The 18,597-nt window shown below is 43.1% G+C and overlaps 1 protein-coding gene across 3 annotated transcripts in view; it reads right to left on the reverse strand.

Annotated features, from left to right (window-relative positions):
• Positions 1-976: 976 nt before the first annotated feature.
• Positions 977-18,597, reverse strand: part of LOC118361293 (intermediate filament family orphan 2-like) — a 35,575-nt gene continuing 17,954 nt past the window's right edge. The window contains exons 4-10 of one of the 3 annotated variants that reach the window (XM_052482978.1): positions 18,544-18,588; positions 8,098-8,283; positions 7,781-7,947; positions 6,135-6,291; positions 5,081-5,179; positions 4,690-4,781; positions 977-4,523 (exon numbers count right to left, since the gene is read on the reverse strand). In XM_052482978.1, coding sequence (XP_052338938.1) covers positions 4,418-4,523; positions 4,690-4,781; positions 5,081-5,179; positions 6,135-6,291; positions 7,781-7,947; positions 8,098-8,283; positions 18,544-18,588 — 852 coding nt within the window. In that variant the 3' untranslated portion in view covers positions 977-4,417. Of the gene's footprint in view, positions 4,524-4,689; positions 4,827-5,080; positions 5,180-6,134; positions 6,292-7,780; positions 7,948-8,097; positions 8,284-18,543; positions 18,589-18,597 lie in introns of all 3 variants that reach the window. The other 2 variants (XM_035741118.2, XM_035741121.2) reach the window with 2 other exon arrangements.

Raw genomic sequence — 18,597 nt, forward strand, 5'->3', positions numbered from 1 at the left:
GCTTGTTGTCCTCTCCAGGGTCTTTACCTGACTGCATTTCGGCGTCATAACCGACTTCAGTGGGCAAATGCTCACCTTCGATTGCCACTGGCAATCTGGAGAAGTGTGCTATTCACAGATGAATCCCGTTTTCGACTGTACCGGGCAGATGGTGTCGTGGGGAGAGCGGTTTGCTGATGTCAGCGTTGTGAACAGAGTGCCCCGTGGTGGCGGTGGGGTTATGGTATTAGCAGGCATAAACTACGGACAGCGAACAATTGTATCAATGTCAATTTGAATGGACAGAGATAACGTGACAAGATCCTGAGGCCCATTGTCGTGTCATTCATCTGCCGCCATCTCATGTTTCAGCATGATAATGCACAGCCCCATGTCGCAAGGATCTGTATACAATTCCTGGAAGTTGAAAATGTCCCAGTTCTTTCATGGCCTAAACTCACCAGACATGTCACCCATTGAGCTTGTTTGGGATGCTCTGGATCGAAGTGTACAACAGCGTGTTCCAGTTCCCGCCAATATACAGCAACTTCACACAGCCATTGAAGAGGAGTGGGTTCAACATTCCACAGACAACAGCCTATGCGAAGATGTCACGCTGCATGAGGCAAATGGTCACACCAGATACTGACTGGTTTTCTGATCCACGCCCCTACCTTTTAAGGTATCTGTGACCAACAGATGTATTATCTCTTTCCCCAGTCATGTGAGAATACTGTAACTCAGTAAAATATTTGAAATTGTTGCATGCTGTATTTATATATTTGTTACAGTATATCTTTTCTATCTAATATTTCACACAGTGGTGAATGTAACTGTCTGAAATGTGTAGCAACATTCTAGTAATTCAGATTCATTATATTTGTCATCAAGCCAAGAGAAGCACAAATTGAAATCTTACACAGTAGGCTGTCAATTTGCTATCTGTGTAACGACTCTCGTTGGTGGTAGGAAGAGTGAACCAAAGCGCAGCGTGGAACATGTTCATGATTCTTTTATTTCAAAAGCACTCAAACAAAATAACAAACGGAGACAGTTCAGTCAGGCAAAAAACACAAAACATAAAACAAGAGCCCACAAAACCCAAACGGAAAATGACAACTTATATATGATCCCCAATCAGAGACAACGATAGACAGCTGCCTCTGATTGGGAACCACCCCTGGCCAAAACAAAGAAATAGAAAACATAGACTTTCCCACCTGAGTCCCACCCTGACCTAACCAAACAGAGAATAATAGGGACCTCTTAAGGTCAGGGCGTGACAATCTGCCCCAAGAGATAACGTTAAAATAAAGAGCAGTCTTTTTTATTAAAACAATGTTTATTAAATATATGGTTCAGTCACACAGTAGATTTGCAAGCATCTGCATTTAGCAACATTCTGCACATAAAATACAAATATGAATCTTGCAGCTAGCAAATCCCTGGCACCCATGACTGTTCCCAAAGAAACGAACAGATATATTCAAATACGAATGTCAAAAATCAATTTACACATGATTATCCCTTTATATGATTCAAAATTGCTCTTCCATTTTTGGAGAGCATACAAACTATAATGAAATCTAGACATACAGTACATCAATAACAGGCTGTGTGTATCATGATTCATAAATGTTAGTGCTAAAGTAGCATTTTAACAAAAATAAAACTATGTAATAAGGCAATTCATATTGATTCTGAGTCCAGCATATGAGTAGCCTGGTCCCAGATCGGTTTGCTCTGTCTTGCCATCTCCTATGCTTGTTCGAATGCCAAATCGACCATAGGAGTTGGCTTTACAGCACAAACAGATCTGAGACCAGGCTAGTGTATCAGTAGGCACACGGGTATTATTTAGATGACCATATTTGGTCATATTTACCCTCTGAAAATACTGAGTGACACCATTCCTCAGAGAGAGTGGAGTCATCTGACACACCACGTTGAGGCCAGATGTGCTGAGCGTTGGCACTGGTGCAATGTTTGAAACCGGTTCATTTTCGAACATATTTTCGAACAAAACAAGTTAGGAAAAAGGTAAAGAGCTTTTAGCTTTGTATTTTGGTCTCTTTGATTCCCTTCTGAAAATAAAAGGTGCAAATTTGCACTGGTGCAAATTATAAGTATATCTGGCCCCAAGTCTTCTAGGCTGTCAGATTAACAAACAGATCATCATTTCCCAGCAAAAAAAACTAAGACAAGTAACGGAGGTTAGTCCAGAAAAATAAGGCTTGCTTATTGCATAGTACAGTACTTCAAACTCAGTTTTACCCCTCCTGTGATGGCTACGTCCAGATATGGGGAACTTCAATTCTACCAATTCATACAGTACCTGCAAAGGCACTCTAGGCCTTCTTTGTATGCGCATAAGCAATGGCGTCTACATTAAGGCAATCTCAGAACGAACCTAAATCTGACTTCAGTGAGTGAAGATTGACCTCGTGTCCAGTACGTGAAATGCATTTTCCCTGTCAACGCGTAGGCCTAGATTCAATCAGATCAAGCTTTAAACGGCGATAGCCAACACCCTCATAGATGCTATTTTGCCAGTGTCGGAGGTGTAACTGCGTTGACGCTGTCAAATAGGGGAGCAGCTGCTCTTGTGATCATTGCCACTAAGCCAGAGTTCTGAATGAAAAAATGTAGGCTACAGTTGAAGTCGGAAGTTTACATACACCTTAGCCTTATACATTTAAATTCAGTTTTTCACAATTCCTGACATGTAATCCTAGTATTTGGTAGCATTGCATTTAAATTGTTTAACTTGGGTCAAACGTTTCAGGTAGCCTTCCACAAGTTTCCCACAATAAAAGTTGGGTGAATTTTGGCCCATTCCTACTGACAGAGCTGGTGTAACTGAGTCGGGTTTGTAGGCCTCCTTGCTTGCACACGCTTATTCAGTTCTGACCACAAATTTTCTATGGGATTGAGGTCAGGGCTTTGTGATGGCCACTCCAAAACCTTGACTTTGTTGTCCTTAAGCTATTTTGCCACAACTTTGGAAGTATGCTTGGGGTCATTGTCCATTTGGAAGACCCATTTGCAACCAAGCTTTAACTTCCTGACTGATGTCTTGAGATGTTGCTTCAATATATCCACATAATTTTCCTTCCTCATGTCAGTCAATTAGCCATCAGAAGCTTCTAAAGCCATGACATCATTTTCTGGAATTTTCCAAGCTGTTTAAAGGCACAGTCAACTTAGTGTATGTAAACTTCTGACCCACTGGAATTGTGATATTACAAGTGAATTATAAGTGAAATAATCTGTCTGTAAACAATTGTTGGGAAAATTACTTGTGTCACGCACAAAGTAGATGTCCTAACCGACTTGCCAAAACTATAGTTTGTTAACAAGAAATTTGTGGAGTGGTTGAAAAACGAGTTTTAATGACTCCAACCTAAGTGTATGTAAACTTCTGACTTCAACTGGATGTAGAAATAATGATGCTCAAATTGAAAATCATTAAACTGAATAATGAGGATTTCTATCAGCCTAATCCAGGTGTAGATTCCATCTCACGGTTCAGTGTTCCAATTTGTAAACAACGCTGCATGGGATTTCTGTCCATGCGACTCTCTACAGCTAATGGTGATGTCTGCTTTAGGTATAATGCTTGGAGCCGCTTGTGGATTTGACAGTTCTAATGCAGTGCCACCTCAAGCACCGCCAAAACAACTGCTATGCAAATGTCGGCTAGCGTGGATCTGATAGAACCTAGCCCTTATTTTGAATTATAAACTGGGTGGTTCGAGCCCTGAATGCTGATTGTCTGAAAGTCGTGGTATATCAGCCCGTATACCACGGGTATGACAACACATTTATTTTTACTCTTCTAATTACGTTGGTCACCAGTTTATAATAGCAATAAGGCACCTCGGGGGTTTGTGGTATATGGCCAATATACCATGGCTAAGGGCTGTATCCAGGAACTCCACGTTGTGTTGTGCATAAGAACAGCCCTTAACTGTAAATTGGCCAAACACCACATCCCCTCGGGCCTTATTGCTTAAATATATCATACGGACCACTGAATGCTTTGCTAGATCACTAATGGCTGAATATGTCCGGTTTCCTTGATCTTAACATGGTTAGGATGAATACTGGGGTGAATACACAGTAAAATGACCATAGGCGTACAGTAAGTTGAGTGTGTGTGGAGATACTTGTGTTTAGTAGGAGTGACCGCTCTGATCAGTGGTAGGCCAATAAGGAACAGTGAGGAGGAACCAACACTGCACCTTATTGTGGAATACAAGTTCATCCCTATATGGGTAAACCGGTGAAGCACCAATAGTTTCCACAGGGCTCCTCTTAGATCAACTGGAAACCTGCTGAAGAAAAGGGGGACCACAGCATTGAGGAACAAAGGCATTTCCTCCATCATCTTCCCCGGGTCAGGTGGTGGGGTAGCCAGGGGCCGGAGGGTCAAGGGTCAAGGGTCTGCTCCTACTGCCTCTCCGTCCTTCTCCAGCTCCTCCTGGATCTCATCACTGTTCCCTGAGTCGCTGCTCGCTACCGAGCTGAACGATGGAGAGTTCCTACACCAGAGAGAGGGGAAACAAGGACAGATGTCAGTCATTGATATCTGTGTGATTATGCCTACTGTGTAGCAAGGCCTTTCTCAAGACACGTCTCAGTGGAACAATGCACCATTGCATTGAAATGCCATTGTTTGCCATGAGTGGAGAAAGAGGTGTGTCTGACCTGCCGGTGCCCCCTGAGCCCTTGATGAGTCTCCTGCAGGTCTCCATCTGAACATCCAGGCCTCTCTTCATAGAACACATCTCCATGTACTCCTGTAGGTGACGGTTCATATCACTCTTAGCTGTAGCCAACTCATACTGAGGAGAGAGCGAGAATCCAAGATGTGGGAGAGAGGAGGAGTCAAAAGGAGAGTAAAATAGGTGAACAATGTAAGAGAGTAAGAGCAAAAGAGTGGGAGGAGATGTGAGAGGGTGGGTCAGAGAGGGAGATTGAAAAGAGAAAGTGGTGCAGAGATTGAGGGGCAAAGACCCTCTGCAGTAATAATTGATGACTCACACAGGAGAGTGAGTTGCACACATGAACCTTGACCTCTCTTCTCTTGGTCTCTTACCTCTATTTGACCCATGGTCTCCTGGTACTCCTTCTCTCGGTTCTGGAAAAGCATCTCGGTCTCGTCGATCAGGCTGCCCAAACTGCCATCCTGAGAGGCCTAACAATCCCCAACAGACCCATGTAAACTATGTGTACTGTAGCAACGTTCAAAGTGCAGTGGTAGACTTTACTTTGCAGCTTGGAGGCACCGTTATCGACAATAAACACTTTCATAAAGTTTACATTCGTACAGTTGTAAAATGGATAGATAAGGTAGATAAACATCTCATTGGGCACAGACGTCAGTTCAATGTCTAGTTTTGATTGACATTCGGTTGAGTTGTCAACTAACATTAATTCAACGTGAAATGAGCAAAACATTTCACCATCTCATTGGATTTAGGTTGAAGTTTGGTAAAAAAAAAATACAAAAATTCCCTTTGATTACTTTTTTTTCAAACCCAATCATTTCCCCACATTGATTCAACACCATCGCATTGAGTTTTTCGTTTGAAATGACGTGGAAACAACGTTGACTCAATCAGTTTTTGCCCAGTGGGATCGGTCGAACACACAATTTAGCAATACACACACCAACACACAATTAGACAAACAATCAATTCAAATAAATAACGACACAATTGTATTTTTTACATATATTCCTTAACAGTTTCTGAGGCCACTCAGATGAAATGTCTTACAGTACAAGGGCATGAGGCAGGTAGCCTAGTGGTTAGAGCATTGTGCTAGTAACCAAAAGGTTGCTAGATCGAAAACCCGAGCTGACAAGGTAAAAATCTGTCATTTTGCTCCTGAACATGGCAGTTAACCCACTGTTCCTAGGTCATCATTGTAAATAAGAATTTGTTCTTAACTGACTTGCCTAGTTAAATAAAGTTATTTTAAAAATTAGGAAATCAGAGAGAAGGCCTAAACAAAATCCTCGACAGAGACATACAGGTAACTGACAAAATAAAGCAACCACTTGAGTCATTTGGCAGTTACCTGTATCTGACATATTTGAAAAGTTCCCAGACACTGCTTTTGGATGAGCAGTAGGGGGCAGCACTAACCTGCCCAGGGCCCTCCCCCTGTCCTTCTGCTGCAGCAGCACTGGCTGCAGCACAGGGGGTGTTGTAGTTGGCAAAGTCCTCCCAGAGGAGCAGTGTCTCCTCATTCTCCTCCCAAGTTAGGCTGTCACAGTCGTCATCAAAGTCAAACGTCTCTCTCCTGGTGACAAAGGAATTATCATCTGAGCAAGTTCTGCAAACAAGAAAGGGAGGGAGAAGAGGGAAGAGGGAGGGAGAAGAGGGAAGAGGGAGGGAGAAGAGGGAAGAGGGAGGGAGAAGAGGGAAGAGGGAGGGAGAAGAGGGAAGAGGGAGGGAGAAGAGGGAAGAGGGAGGGAGAAGAGGGAAGAGGGAGGGAGAAGGGGGAAAGGGAGGGAGAAGAGGGAAGAGGGAGGGAGAAGAGGGAAGAGGGAGGGAAGAGGGAAGAGGGAGGGAGAAGAGGGAAGAGGGAGGGAGAAGAGGGAAGAGGGAGGGGAAGAGGGAAGAGGGAGGGAGAAGAGGGAAGAGGGAGGGAGAAGAGGGGAGGGAAGAGGGAGGGAGAAGAGGGAAGAGGGAGGGGGAGAAGAGGGGAAAGGGAGGAGAAGAGGGGAGGGAGAAGAGGGAAGAGGGAGGGAGAAGAGGGAAGAGGGAGGGAGAAGAGGGAAGAGGGAGGGAGAAGAGGGAAGAGGGAGGGAGAAGAGGGAAGAGGGAGGGAGAAGAGGGAAGAGGGAGGGAGAAGAGGGAAGAGGGAGGGAGAAGAGGGAAGAGGGAGGGAGAAGAGGGAAGAGGGAGGGAGAAGAGGGAAGAGGGAGGGAGAAGAGGGAAGAGGGAGGGAGAAGAGGGAAGAGGGAGGGAGGGAGGGAGGGAGAGGGAAGAGGGAGGGAGAAGAGGGAAGAGGGAGGGAGAAGAGGGAAGAGGGAGGGAGAAGAGGGAAGAGGGAGGGAGAAGAGGGAAGAGGGAGGGAGAAGAGGGAAGAGGGAGGGAGAAGAGGGAAGAGGGAGGGAGAAGAGGGAAGAGGGAGGGAGAAGAGGGAAGAGGGAGGGAGAAGAGGGAAGAGGGAGGGAGAAGAGGGAAGAGGGAGGGAGAAGAGGAAGAGGGAGGGAGAAGAGGGAAGAGGGAGGGAGAAGAGGGAAGAGGGAGGGGAAGAGGGAAGAGGGAAGAAGGGGAAGAGGGAAGAGGGAGAAGAGGGAAGAGGGAGGGAGAAGAGGGAAGAGGGAGGGAGAAGAGGGAAGAGGGAGGGAGAAGAGGGAAGAGGGAGGGAGAAGAGGGAAGAGGGAGGGACAGAGAGAAAGAGTGGAGACACAGAGGTGGAAAGGGAGGGGAGGAAAGAAAGAAGACAAAAAAAGAAAGGAGGAAAACCAAAACCAAATGGAAAGGCGTGCACATTTTAAAAGGGGTCGCAAATGAAGAGGACAGGGAAGAGAGAAAACAACAGAGACAGTGACTGACAGAGATGAAAACATCACAAAGTAATGAAGCACACATGAAACTGACTATGCGACGCTATCTAACGCTACAGCCGACAGTGGGGATTTAATTCACAGATTGATATCATATGACACAAACAACACAGTTAGTTGGATAACATATCGACTCTAGTCGTTCAGCTGGCACTCATTAGCAATTGAGGCTAAACAAGTTACATAACACAGGTCAAAGGTTCGGCCACTCACAACTGATTGAGCATGCGTTTCATCTCGTCTGTGATGTTGAGTGACTCTACGACCTGCTCCTTCTCCTCCTCTTCATCCTCCTCTCCACCACCAGACTCACTTTCAATCTCAGGACTCCTCTCCTCGTAGACAGCCTTACGCTCTTTCCTCCTGCAAGATGCAGCCCCCTGTGAAACCACACACTAGTCAGCTGTGTGTGAACGAGGGTGAAAATGTGTGTGTGTGTGGAAAAAACATTTAATGGACATTTGTGTCCCATTTTCCACATGGAATGAGCAATTTACACAAGGGGTACATATGAAAAGCTATCCAGTTACTTTGCTCTCTGGGGGTGCTCTGGAGGGGCTCATGTGTGGGCTCATGTTGAACATCTTGCTCATGTCTTCTGAGTTGCGTTGCTGAGCCACGTCACAAAGCTTGGCCGTGATGTCAATGCGTCTGCAGATGTCCATGTCCACCTTCATGGCCTTCTTCTGGATCGCAGTGTCCAAGTCCGACATTTCCTACAATAAATATTACATTGGTTATGATGATCAGAGAATATTATACCCATGAGCTGTGTCACCGTCTACTATTTGCCCAATACTGCAAGTAAGAGTGTACAGTTTTCGGAGGCAGGACCTCAACATCATCATCCCATTTTTTAGCTAATCTCATAGTATCTCGAGGCAGTGACTTGCAGTTTAAAAGTAATAAACTCACTTAAAGGGGAAGTATAAGAATATTTTTTTTGAGTGATTCCATACATTGAAAATAGTTAGGCAGAGTTTGCCTCCTCCCTCTCTCTCCCTGCATTCTACTACTGGAAAGCTGCAAAAACGGGTCACGTGACGTATTTTTGTGCACTTCTAGCTCTGCTCTGTTGTCAGTCAACGAATGATTAATTGTGGACAATTTTTTTGTTTTACTGAAAGCCTACGGCCGAATGAGACATACATTAAAATATATATTTAAAAAAGTACTATCGATTTTGAGTCAGGAAATGTATACTTTTCCACATAAAACTATTGCGATCATTTTATGTGAAGACTGCAAAAGCAGGAGATATGGGTAACTCTCCTGTGCTTAAAAACTGAATCTACCGCCCTTATTCACAATCACAGATGCAAGAGATAAATAAGTACGAAGTAAACAACCTGACGGACTGCAACAATAGTGAAGATGGGTGAGATCTGCACGTGCGCTATTGTGGCGCAAACTCTGTGCCCTTATTTGGAGCAAATGGGGGAGAAGGAACTGGCGAAAAAGTTGAACAATTTATCAACGATAGCCTAAAGTTAGTTCTGAAAAGTGAAAATCCGAAGAGATGGCAGCAAGAGCAAGCTGGTGTTCGGTCCCTGGCTGCACATTATATAATAACTATAATAAATATCACTGTTTCCGTTGACAGATGCAGAAGTAGAGATAAAAACAAGTAAATAAGATGTAAACACTCCTACAGCCGATCTTGCTAATGTACGTGTCTGTAGTAAGCATTTAATCGACAAATGACGGCAAAAGAGATATACAATCGGAACAAAACACCAAAGAAAACTCAAAGACACAGCTGTTCATTCTGTATACCCATGGAATGGATCTCGTGTCATGCCAAAAAACAGAAGAGCGTTTGAGAAGGGAAAGCACCAAAGCGAGTGTGCAGAGCAGACTGGTCTCATAGACTAGACAGTAACAGTAAACGTAAATCAGGGACACTCAAATTAGTATGATATACTGTAGTTATGTTTGATATGGTTATATAAATTAGAGGGGTTACTTAACGCAAAAATAAAAGGAGGGTGGTTGGTCGAGGTGGATGTGTTGGTGTATGATGCGAACGTCTAGCAACCTAAAGGTTATGTGTTCTCATCACGGACAACGTTAGCATTTTAGCTCATTAGCAACTTTTCAGCTACTTTTGCAACTGCTTAGCATGTTAGCTAACCCTTCCCCAAACGCTTTTAGCTAATCCTAACTCTAACCATAACCCTTTAACCTAACTCCTAACCTTAACCCGAACGTTAGCCACCTAGCTAACGTTAGCCACAGCAAATTGGAATTCGTAACATATAAGTTTAGCAAATTCGTAACATACAGTACTTTTTTTGCAAATTCGTAAAATGTTGTACGAAATGCAATTCGTAAAGTATTGTACGAATTGTATTCCTAACATATCATATGACTTGCAATTTGTAACATATATGAAATGGTTTATGGACATCCACAAATGAATACATACCATACAAAACGTAACATATCATAACTAAATGGGGTGTCTCGGATTTACATACAGAATAACAAGAAATGTTGTGCGGAGGTATATAGTCTAATCAATGCAGTTCGAGTAGATCTTATTGTGTTGTAACCATTGCACCATATCATGTGGACATTTAATTTAAATTGAACCTTTATTTAACCATAGCCTAGGCGCTCTACAGGTTAGCATATGTGCCTTGTCTTTATGACAATGGGGTTGAGGAGATTATAGACAGTAATTGTGTCATTTTACATTGTAACAGACATTAATTGTGTGATTTTACGTTGCAGAATAAAAATGAAAGGTGTTGTTGCATTTTAATTACTTATGATCAGGTCTAGTCACATTTATTCATAATCATAATCTCCAGTGTCTGATGTGTTGGTTAGCCATGGTTTATTTGCATGAGAACATGTCATGCTTTAACAACTGTATAGCCTTGCAAGAAATACATGGCCCCAGGAACCACCTGGGGTAGGCCTATTTGGCCGCATGTAGTCTGGTCTATTGTGTATTTGTAACCCCCACCTCTACTGTCGATAGTGGTCATGAGTATCATAACAATTTAATTACTTTTAGCCCCATGGACACAAAACATTTTTATTACAGATTATAAACGTGGTATCACATTATACTTGTGTGTTACTGTTAGAGACTATCTGACTTGATCCCGTGTTAATCTATTTATAATTCTATAATTAGCCTAGCAGTAGTAATTATCATGTTATGGTTGAGATGGAATGATCTATGTGCATTATATTTGTAGCGGTAGTAATTATTGTGTTATGGGTTAGATGGAATGATCTATGTGCATTAAATTTGTAGCGGTAGTAATTATTGTGTTATGGGTTAGATGGAATGATCTATGTGCATTGTATTTGGGCAGAGGGAAAGGGGGCCTGTCTCTTGAGGCCAAGAATGATTCCACAAGGGTTGAATAGCAGTCATGTGCCTGGAGTTAGCGCTGATAGATCATAATTACTCATCTATGACACTTTCTTATATCTTTACTGTTTTATATCATTATATACACTTGGTGTGAATGTACCCTTTTTATATATTCTTAGAGATTGAAATTAGTGCTAGGTTTAAGCTCTTTGTGTATGAGAAGTGTAATTATCTAGTGGTCTGCAGTAGGAATGTGTACTTCCAATAACTCAAGGCCTCTCCTGACTGACAAGAAGACCCGTGAAAGGCACGGAGGAATACGAAAGCTCTGGATTTAGGCTGGGACACGATAACACCAACGGGAGGAACAGACTCAGTTCTTGCCCAGCAACAGAGATTGATTGTTTAACACAGAAATACAACAAGGTCACTCCGCCTAATCGGAAGGTATAAATATATGTGCTTGTGTGACCTGTAGGGGTGGTTTTGCAGCTGTAACACCCAGTGTTGTGAATAAATCAAGCTGGAGTTTTACTTGGGAGTCGGTCGGGATTATTGTACCAGAAATTAGAATCCAACCGTTAGGATGGAAGTTTTTCTTTGTCAATACATATAACAATAGTCATTTAGCATATAACCCATACGATATCAACTGTCAATAGTTTTCACGTTTAGAATTGTATGTATCAGGAACTTCCATTGTGTCACAAATAACTGTGAGGTCAATTTCCACAGCTCACTCGGCAGGTTTTGGGCTCAATGGATTGGTCTTCAAAGGACCCCAAAGAACTTCAAGCTCCTCTGGCACCCATGTGAGTTGATGTTGTCGACTGGAAATGTTCACACTTTTTCCCAATGTCTGATGTGTTGGCTAGCTATGGCTTATTTGCGTGACAAACTTCAGGCAACTGTATAGCCTTACGTGGAATACCTGGCCCGAGGAACCACCTGTGGTATATGATTGTCCATAGTCTGTCTATTGTGTATTTGTAAGCCCCACCTCACATCGTCAATAGGGGCTACGGGTATAATTACTTTTTTTTTTGCAGTATGGCCATATGTTTTACGGGTTAGTAAACATGCTATCACTTGTGTGTTAGGGTGGACAGTTTTCTTTGTCAATACACATAACGATAATAATTTGGCATATGACCCATACTATATCAACTATTAATCCCTGTCACATTTCCTTTTGTATATAAATACTGTATGAACTGACAGAATGCTAATGTTGCATTACATTTGTTTTATGAAAGACTGCATCAACAAGTCAAAGCTCCGGGCCTGATGTCTTTCAGGCATCCTGGTCCCCTACCCGTCTCTTAAAGCTCTGGACCTTCTACCCATGTGTCCCCTACCACTAAGAAGACCAGGCAGGAGGTAACCAGCTCTGTATTTGGCACTTGGCATTGCATTATGAAAACATGCATTTCACATTTGATTCAAATGGGTGACGGTAAAGCTGCTTTAAATGTGTCATAATGCGGTCAATCTTCTCTCGGCGTCTTGAGTCCATGGGCTTTGCAACTGTGTCCAGAGCTTCAGATTCACCAGAAAGGATCCAAGAGTCTTCGGTAAGTATCCTAGGACAATTGACATATTTTCTATGATTCCATATAGCAAAGTCTTATTCCGTATGTGCTGTTATAGTTTCTGAACTCTTAAGGTCATATTGGAGAATTGTCTTTCTAAGGAGGATCAGGGAACTGCATCCAGCTACAGCAGCCTCCTTCACATCGTCCTGCGCAAAATCCACAATCTCCACCTTCCCAGCTGGACACAAGCTTTAGCTCCCCTGATTACAAGGACCAGGGCTCTGACGACATACTGTACCTCCAACATCCACCAAATCAAGTCTGGAGTCTTGAGTTCGACTCAACCACATCTTAAACAAACCGTGATCAGTGGACCCAACGGAAGTATACTGTGCATGGAGTCCAAGATCATGGATCTCATTAAGCTTATCCAAAAGTGTTGGTCTGCCATAATCAACACCAGCAAAATATTAAAAGGAAGACAAATCGAGATCAACTGGCAGAGCGCATCAAAGGATGTATGGGGAGTTGGGAATCTTCCCGAATGCTAGAAGGATGTCACAGGCTAATGTCGTTGCACCATCTTCTGTGCTGTTCACTGGTGACACTTTCACAGACATAAATTACTAGGCTGAACTATGTCCAATACAGTTCCCTTCACAAACAACATACTTTTTAGTCCTCTTACTTCCTACCCGTCACAACCCAGGATTACAGACAGACTGAAAAGGGGAAAAGATCATTTCCACTATGGTTCAGGATGGAAATGAAGGCAAAGCTGTGCACATCTGTGGTGATGGAAGGAATGACAGCCCTGGCTGGCTACTCCGCTAAATTTACGACATATAGGTAATTGAAATTATAACCAGATCATAATAAATTATATTCATATCGTAATCAATATTTTTTTAAGGGACATTTTAGTTCTGCATAGTACATAGCGTATGAAACAATGGGTTCTCCACTTGACACGAAAATCATTCATTCAGAAGTTTACACTCAATTAGCATTTGGTAGAATTTCCTTAAAATTGTTTATCTTGGGTCAAATGTTTCGGGTAGCCTTCCACAAGCTTCCCACAATAAGTTGGGTGAATTTTGACCCATTCCTCCTGACAGAGCTGGTGTAACTGACAGTTCTGCCCACAAATTTTCTATGGGATTGAGGTCAGGGCTTTGTGATGGCCACTCCAATACCTTGATTTTGTTGTCCTTAAGCCATTTTGCCACAACATTGGAAGTATGCTTGGGTTCACTGTCCATTTGGAAGATCAATTTGCGACCAAGCTTTAACTTCTTGACTGATGCCTTGAGATGTTGCTTCAATATATCCACGTAATTTTCCTTTCCTCATGAAGCCATCTATTTTGTGATGTGCACCAGTCGCTCCTGCAGCAAAGCACCCCCACAACATGATGCTGCCACCCCCATGCTTCATGGTTGGGATGGTGTTCTTCGGCTTGCAAGCTTCCCCCTTTTTCCTTCAAACATAATGATGGTCATTACGGCCAAACAGTTCTATTTTTGTCTCACCAGACCTGAGGACATTTCTCCAAAAAGTACCATCTTTGTCCCCATGTGCAGTTGAAAGCAGTAGAATGTTTTTTATATGGCAGTTTTGGAGCAGTGGCTTCTTACTTGCTGAGCGGCCTTTCAGGTTATGTCGATATAGGACTCTTTTTACTGTGGATATAGATACTTTTGTACCTGTTTCCTCCAGCATCGTCACAAGGTCCTTTGCTGTTGCTTTGGGATTGATTTGCACTTTTCGCACCAGAAGTACATTCATCTCTAGGAGACAGAACTTGTCTCCTTCCTGAGTGTCACGGTTTTCTAATGGTGAAGGAGAGTCGGACCAAACTGCAGCGCGTATATTGTGATCCATGTTTATTTACACAACGTAACACGAATCCAAAACACAAACTCTACAAAACAATAAACGTAGTGAAAACCGAAACAGCCTTAACTGGTGCAAACTAACACAGACTAAGGACATCAAGACACTCAGGACAATCACCCACAATACAACCAAAGAATATGGCTGCCTAAATATGGCTCCCAATCAGAGACAACGATAAACACCTGCCTCTGATTGAGAACCACTTCAGACAGCCATAGACTCTCCTAGAACACCCCACTAAGCTACACACCACATACAAAAACCCATGTCACACCCTGGCCTGACCAAATACATAAAGAAAAACACAAAATACTTTGACCAGGGCGTGACACTGAGTGATATGATGGCTGTGTGGTCCCAAGGTGTTTATACTTGCGCACTATTGTTTGTACAGATGAACGTGGTACCTTCAGGCGTTTGGAAATTGCTCCCAAGGATGAAACAGACTTGTGGAGGTCTACAATTTTTTCTGAGGTCTTGGCTGATTTCTTTTGATTTTCCCATGATGTCAAGCAAAGAGGCACTGAGTTTGAAGGTTGACCTTGAAATACAGCCACAGGTACACCTCCAATTGACTCAAATGATGCCAATTAGCCCATCAGAAGCTTCTAAAGCCATGACATAATTTTCTGGAATTTTCCAAGCTGTTTAAAGGCACAGTCAACTTTGTGTATGTGAACTTCTGAGCCACTAGAATTGTGATACAGTTAAATAATCTGTCTGTCAACAATTGTTGGAAAAATGACTTGTGTCATGCACAAAGTAGACTTGCCTAACCGACTTGCCAAAACTATAGTTTGTTCAACAAGAACTTTGTGGAGTGGTTGAAAAAATGAATTTGAATGATTCCAACCTAAGTGTATGTAAACTTTCGACTTCAACTGTACCTAACCTGTCACACATCACAGGCTGGGAGTAGCACAAACCATTAACTTCAACTGTTTACAAGCCCTGGGAGTCTTTCACTTCCCAAAAACCAGTGTAGACGCCATAGGGTGATGGATATTTAGTGAGGATGGCATTTAACACGCAGGATGGGAGAGGAATCCAGACTCCTGGACCCAGTGTCTCGCCACAGAGGACCCATTCGAAAACGATGCGGTAGAAGACCAGTCTGAACGGCCTGGAATAACAATTTTAAATCAAAGGACAAAGTGGATTTGAGAATCTGGAGCAGTAGCCATGTACTTATAACATTTTATTTCTTGACAATATGAAAACAGGTTCTTATTTTCTGTTCGTAGTTGTTGCTGTTATTTCAAGTTCAATTATGTAGGCCTATATTTCCTATATCTTACTCAAATAGCATTGTGATAATGTGAAAACATATCAAGACAGTGTTTGGGCTAATATAAAAAGATATACCCACAACGGCCCAGCTCATTGAGTAAAGTTCAGCTACTTGTTGGATAACTGTCCTTTTGGCCCAGCCGGAACGGAGTTGCGTCTCCAATTTCTTTTTGGGATACTGAAAAATGTTTCCAGGCACCAGAGTTGATGGACAGCAAAATACCTGTGGTTGGGAAAGCAAACTAACTGCTCCTCATCATCAAATTCTCTGCAGCATAAGCATTCATCAACATTGATGCACAGTTACCACAACTGCACCACCAATCTGCGTTCATTCTGGGAGAGGCCGGGGCTGTGGTCCTGCTGCTGCGGCCTCGGTGGCAAGAGCGACAGCGGCCATGTGAAGCTCAATTTTCCTCAATTCTTTGTCAGAAAACTCAGGCTCAAATAAATACGGTTCGACGACACCATCAACGCCCGTCCAGTAGTTTAATTAATTACTCGCGAGTATTTAGTCGTCAGACATGTTTGTAGGTTGTTGTTTTACTTCGCATACCTAATCTGCCATTTTTATGTAAAGGTATTTCCTCACAAGAGTGCACATGCACAGTTGTTACCTATCTCTGGTGTTGTTGCAGTCGGCCACATAAAATAATTATATAAAATCATCGAAATTGTTTTAGTTGGAGAAGTACACATTTCCTGACCGATAGTACTTTTGATTTAAAAAAATGTCTCATTAGGACGTAAGCTTTCAATAAAATGTGTCTACTGACAACAGAGCAGAGCTAGCAATACAACTTTCCAGTTCTAGACTGCAGGGAGAGAGAAGGGGAGAAGGCAAACTACACCTAACTACACGACCAAAAATATAAACACAACATGCTACAATTTAAAAAAGGTTTTACTGAGTTACAGTTCATATAAGTACATTTGAAACAAATTCATTAGGCCCTAATATATGGATTTCACATGACTGGGAATACAGATATGCATCTGTTGGTCACAGAAACCTTTAGAAAAGGTAGGGGCATGGACCAGAAAACCAGTCAGTATCTGGTGTAGACACCATTTGCCTCATGCAGCGTGACATATCTCCTTTGCATAGGGTTGATCAGGCTGTTGGTTTTGGCTGTGGAAGGTTGTCCCACTCCTCTTCAATGGCGATGCAAAGTTGCTGGATATTGGTGGGAACAGGAACACGCTGTCGTCCACGTCAATCCAGAGCATCACAAACATGCTCAATGGGTGACATGTCTGGCGAGTATGCAGGCCATGGAAGAACTGGGACATTTTCAGCTTCCAGGAATTGTGTACAGATCCATGCAACATGGAGCTGTGCATTGTCATGCTGAAACATGAGGTGATGGTGGCCGGATGAATGGTACGACAACGGGCCTCAGGGTCTCGTCATGGTATCTCTGTGCATTAAGATTGTAATCGGTAAAATGCAATTGTGGTTGTTGTCCGTAGCTTATGCCCATACCATAAACCCCACCACCACCAGGGGGCACTATGTTCACAACGTTGACATCAACAAACCACTCGCCAATACAACACCAAACATGCTGTCTGCCATCTGCCTGGTACAGTTGAAACCTGGATTCTCTAGTGTGCCCATGGCCATCGAAGGTGAGCATTTACCTCGGTTACGACGCCAAACTGCAGTCAGGTCAAGACCCTGCTTAGGATGATGAGCACGCAGATGAGCTTCCCCGAGATGGTTTCTGACAGTTTGTGCAGAAAATATTTGGTTGTACAAACCCACAATTTCATCAGTTGTTCGGGTGGCTGGTCTCAGACGATCCCGCAGGTGATGAAGCCGGATGTGGAGGTCCTGAGCTGGCGTGGTTACATGTGGTCTGCGGTTGTGAGGCCGGTTGGACGTACTGCACATTTTTGAAAACAACGTTGGAGGCAGCTTATCGTAGAGAAATTCTCTGGCAATTGCACGCGCCCTCAAAACTTGAGACATCTGTGGCATTGTGTTGTGTGTTTAAAACGGCAAAAAGAGTGGCCTTTTATTGTCCCCAGCACAAGGAACACCTGTGTAATGATCGTGCTGTTTAATCAGCTTCTTGATATGCCATATCTGTCAGGTGGATGGATTATCTTGGCAAATGAGAAGTGCTCACTAACAGAAATTTGTGCACAAAATTGGAGATAAATAAGCGTTTTGTGCTAAGGAAAATGTCTGGGATCTTTTATTTCAGCTCATGAAACCAACACTTTACATGTTGAGTTTATATTTTTGTTCAGTATAGTTTCAATGTATGGAATCACATAGGTAATGTTGGATTTAAGGTAAACTTCCCCTTTAACAGACAGTGCCATTTTTTAAACAAAGAACAAATTAACTTGAAAGGGTTCAAAAGTGACTGGGAAGGGCAAAGTGTGGTTGCGTGTGAAACAGTAGTCGGGCCGGGTTTTGGCTAATCTGTGAACGTAGCTACTCCAGACCACAGACTGGGCGAGTCCGGAGCCCAGCTGGAGTTCATTAGAAAGCAGGCCAAAACCACAGAGCCTCAAAGAATAGGCGGAGGCTGTGTGAGGCGAGCCATAGGGGTTTCTCATCTCACTCCTACTCTGCCTGTGTCTGTCCGCCCGGCCACCCATCCGTTCGTCTGCCTGCCTGTGCCTGCCTGCTGTTCTGCCTGCCTGCCTCTAAAAAAATTCCAAAAGAATTTCTTAGCCTCAGGGTTCAAGGGAGACTGTCCATGTGTGGTATGACAAAAATGTGTGCTGAGCATTCTGACTGCCAGGCTGTACATATCACCGACAGGAGAGAGTGGTAGCATGCATCAGTTGCAGAAGAGGTGGGTGGATGGATGAATAGATTTACGTTGGGTAGGTGGCAATAAATGGGTGTGATTTTAAAAACAAAGTATAAATAGTGTCAAAAAGCTTTGCAAACTTACAGTAAGTTGAACCAGTCCGCACAATTTAAAGTTGGTTGGGTGTTTCTAGTTTAA

The sequence above is a fragment of the Oncorhynchus keta genome, chromosome 28, assembly GCF_023373465.1.
Source record: "Oncorhynchus keta strain PuntledgeMale-10-30-2019 chromosome 28, Oket_V2, whole genome shotgun sequence".
In the NCBI taxonomy this organism is placed as follows: domain Eukaryota; kingdom Metazoa; phylum Chordata; class Actinopteri; order Salmoniformes; family Salmonidae; genus Oncorhynchus; species Oncorhynchus keta.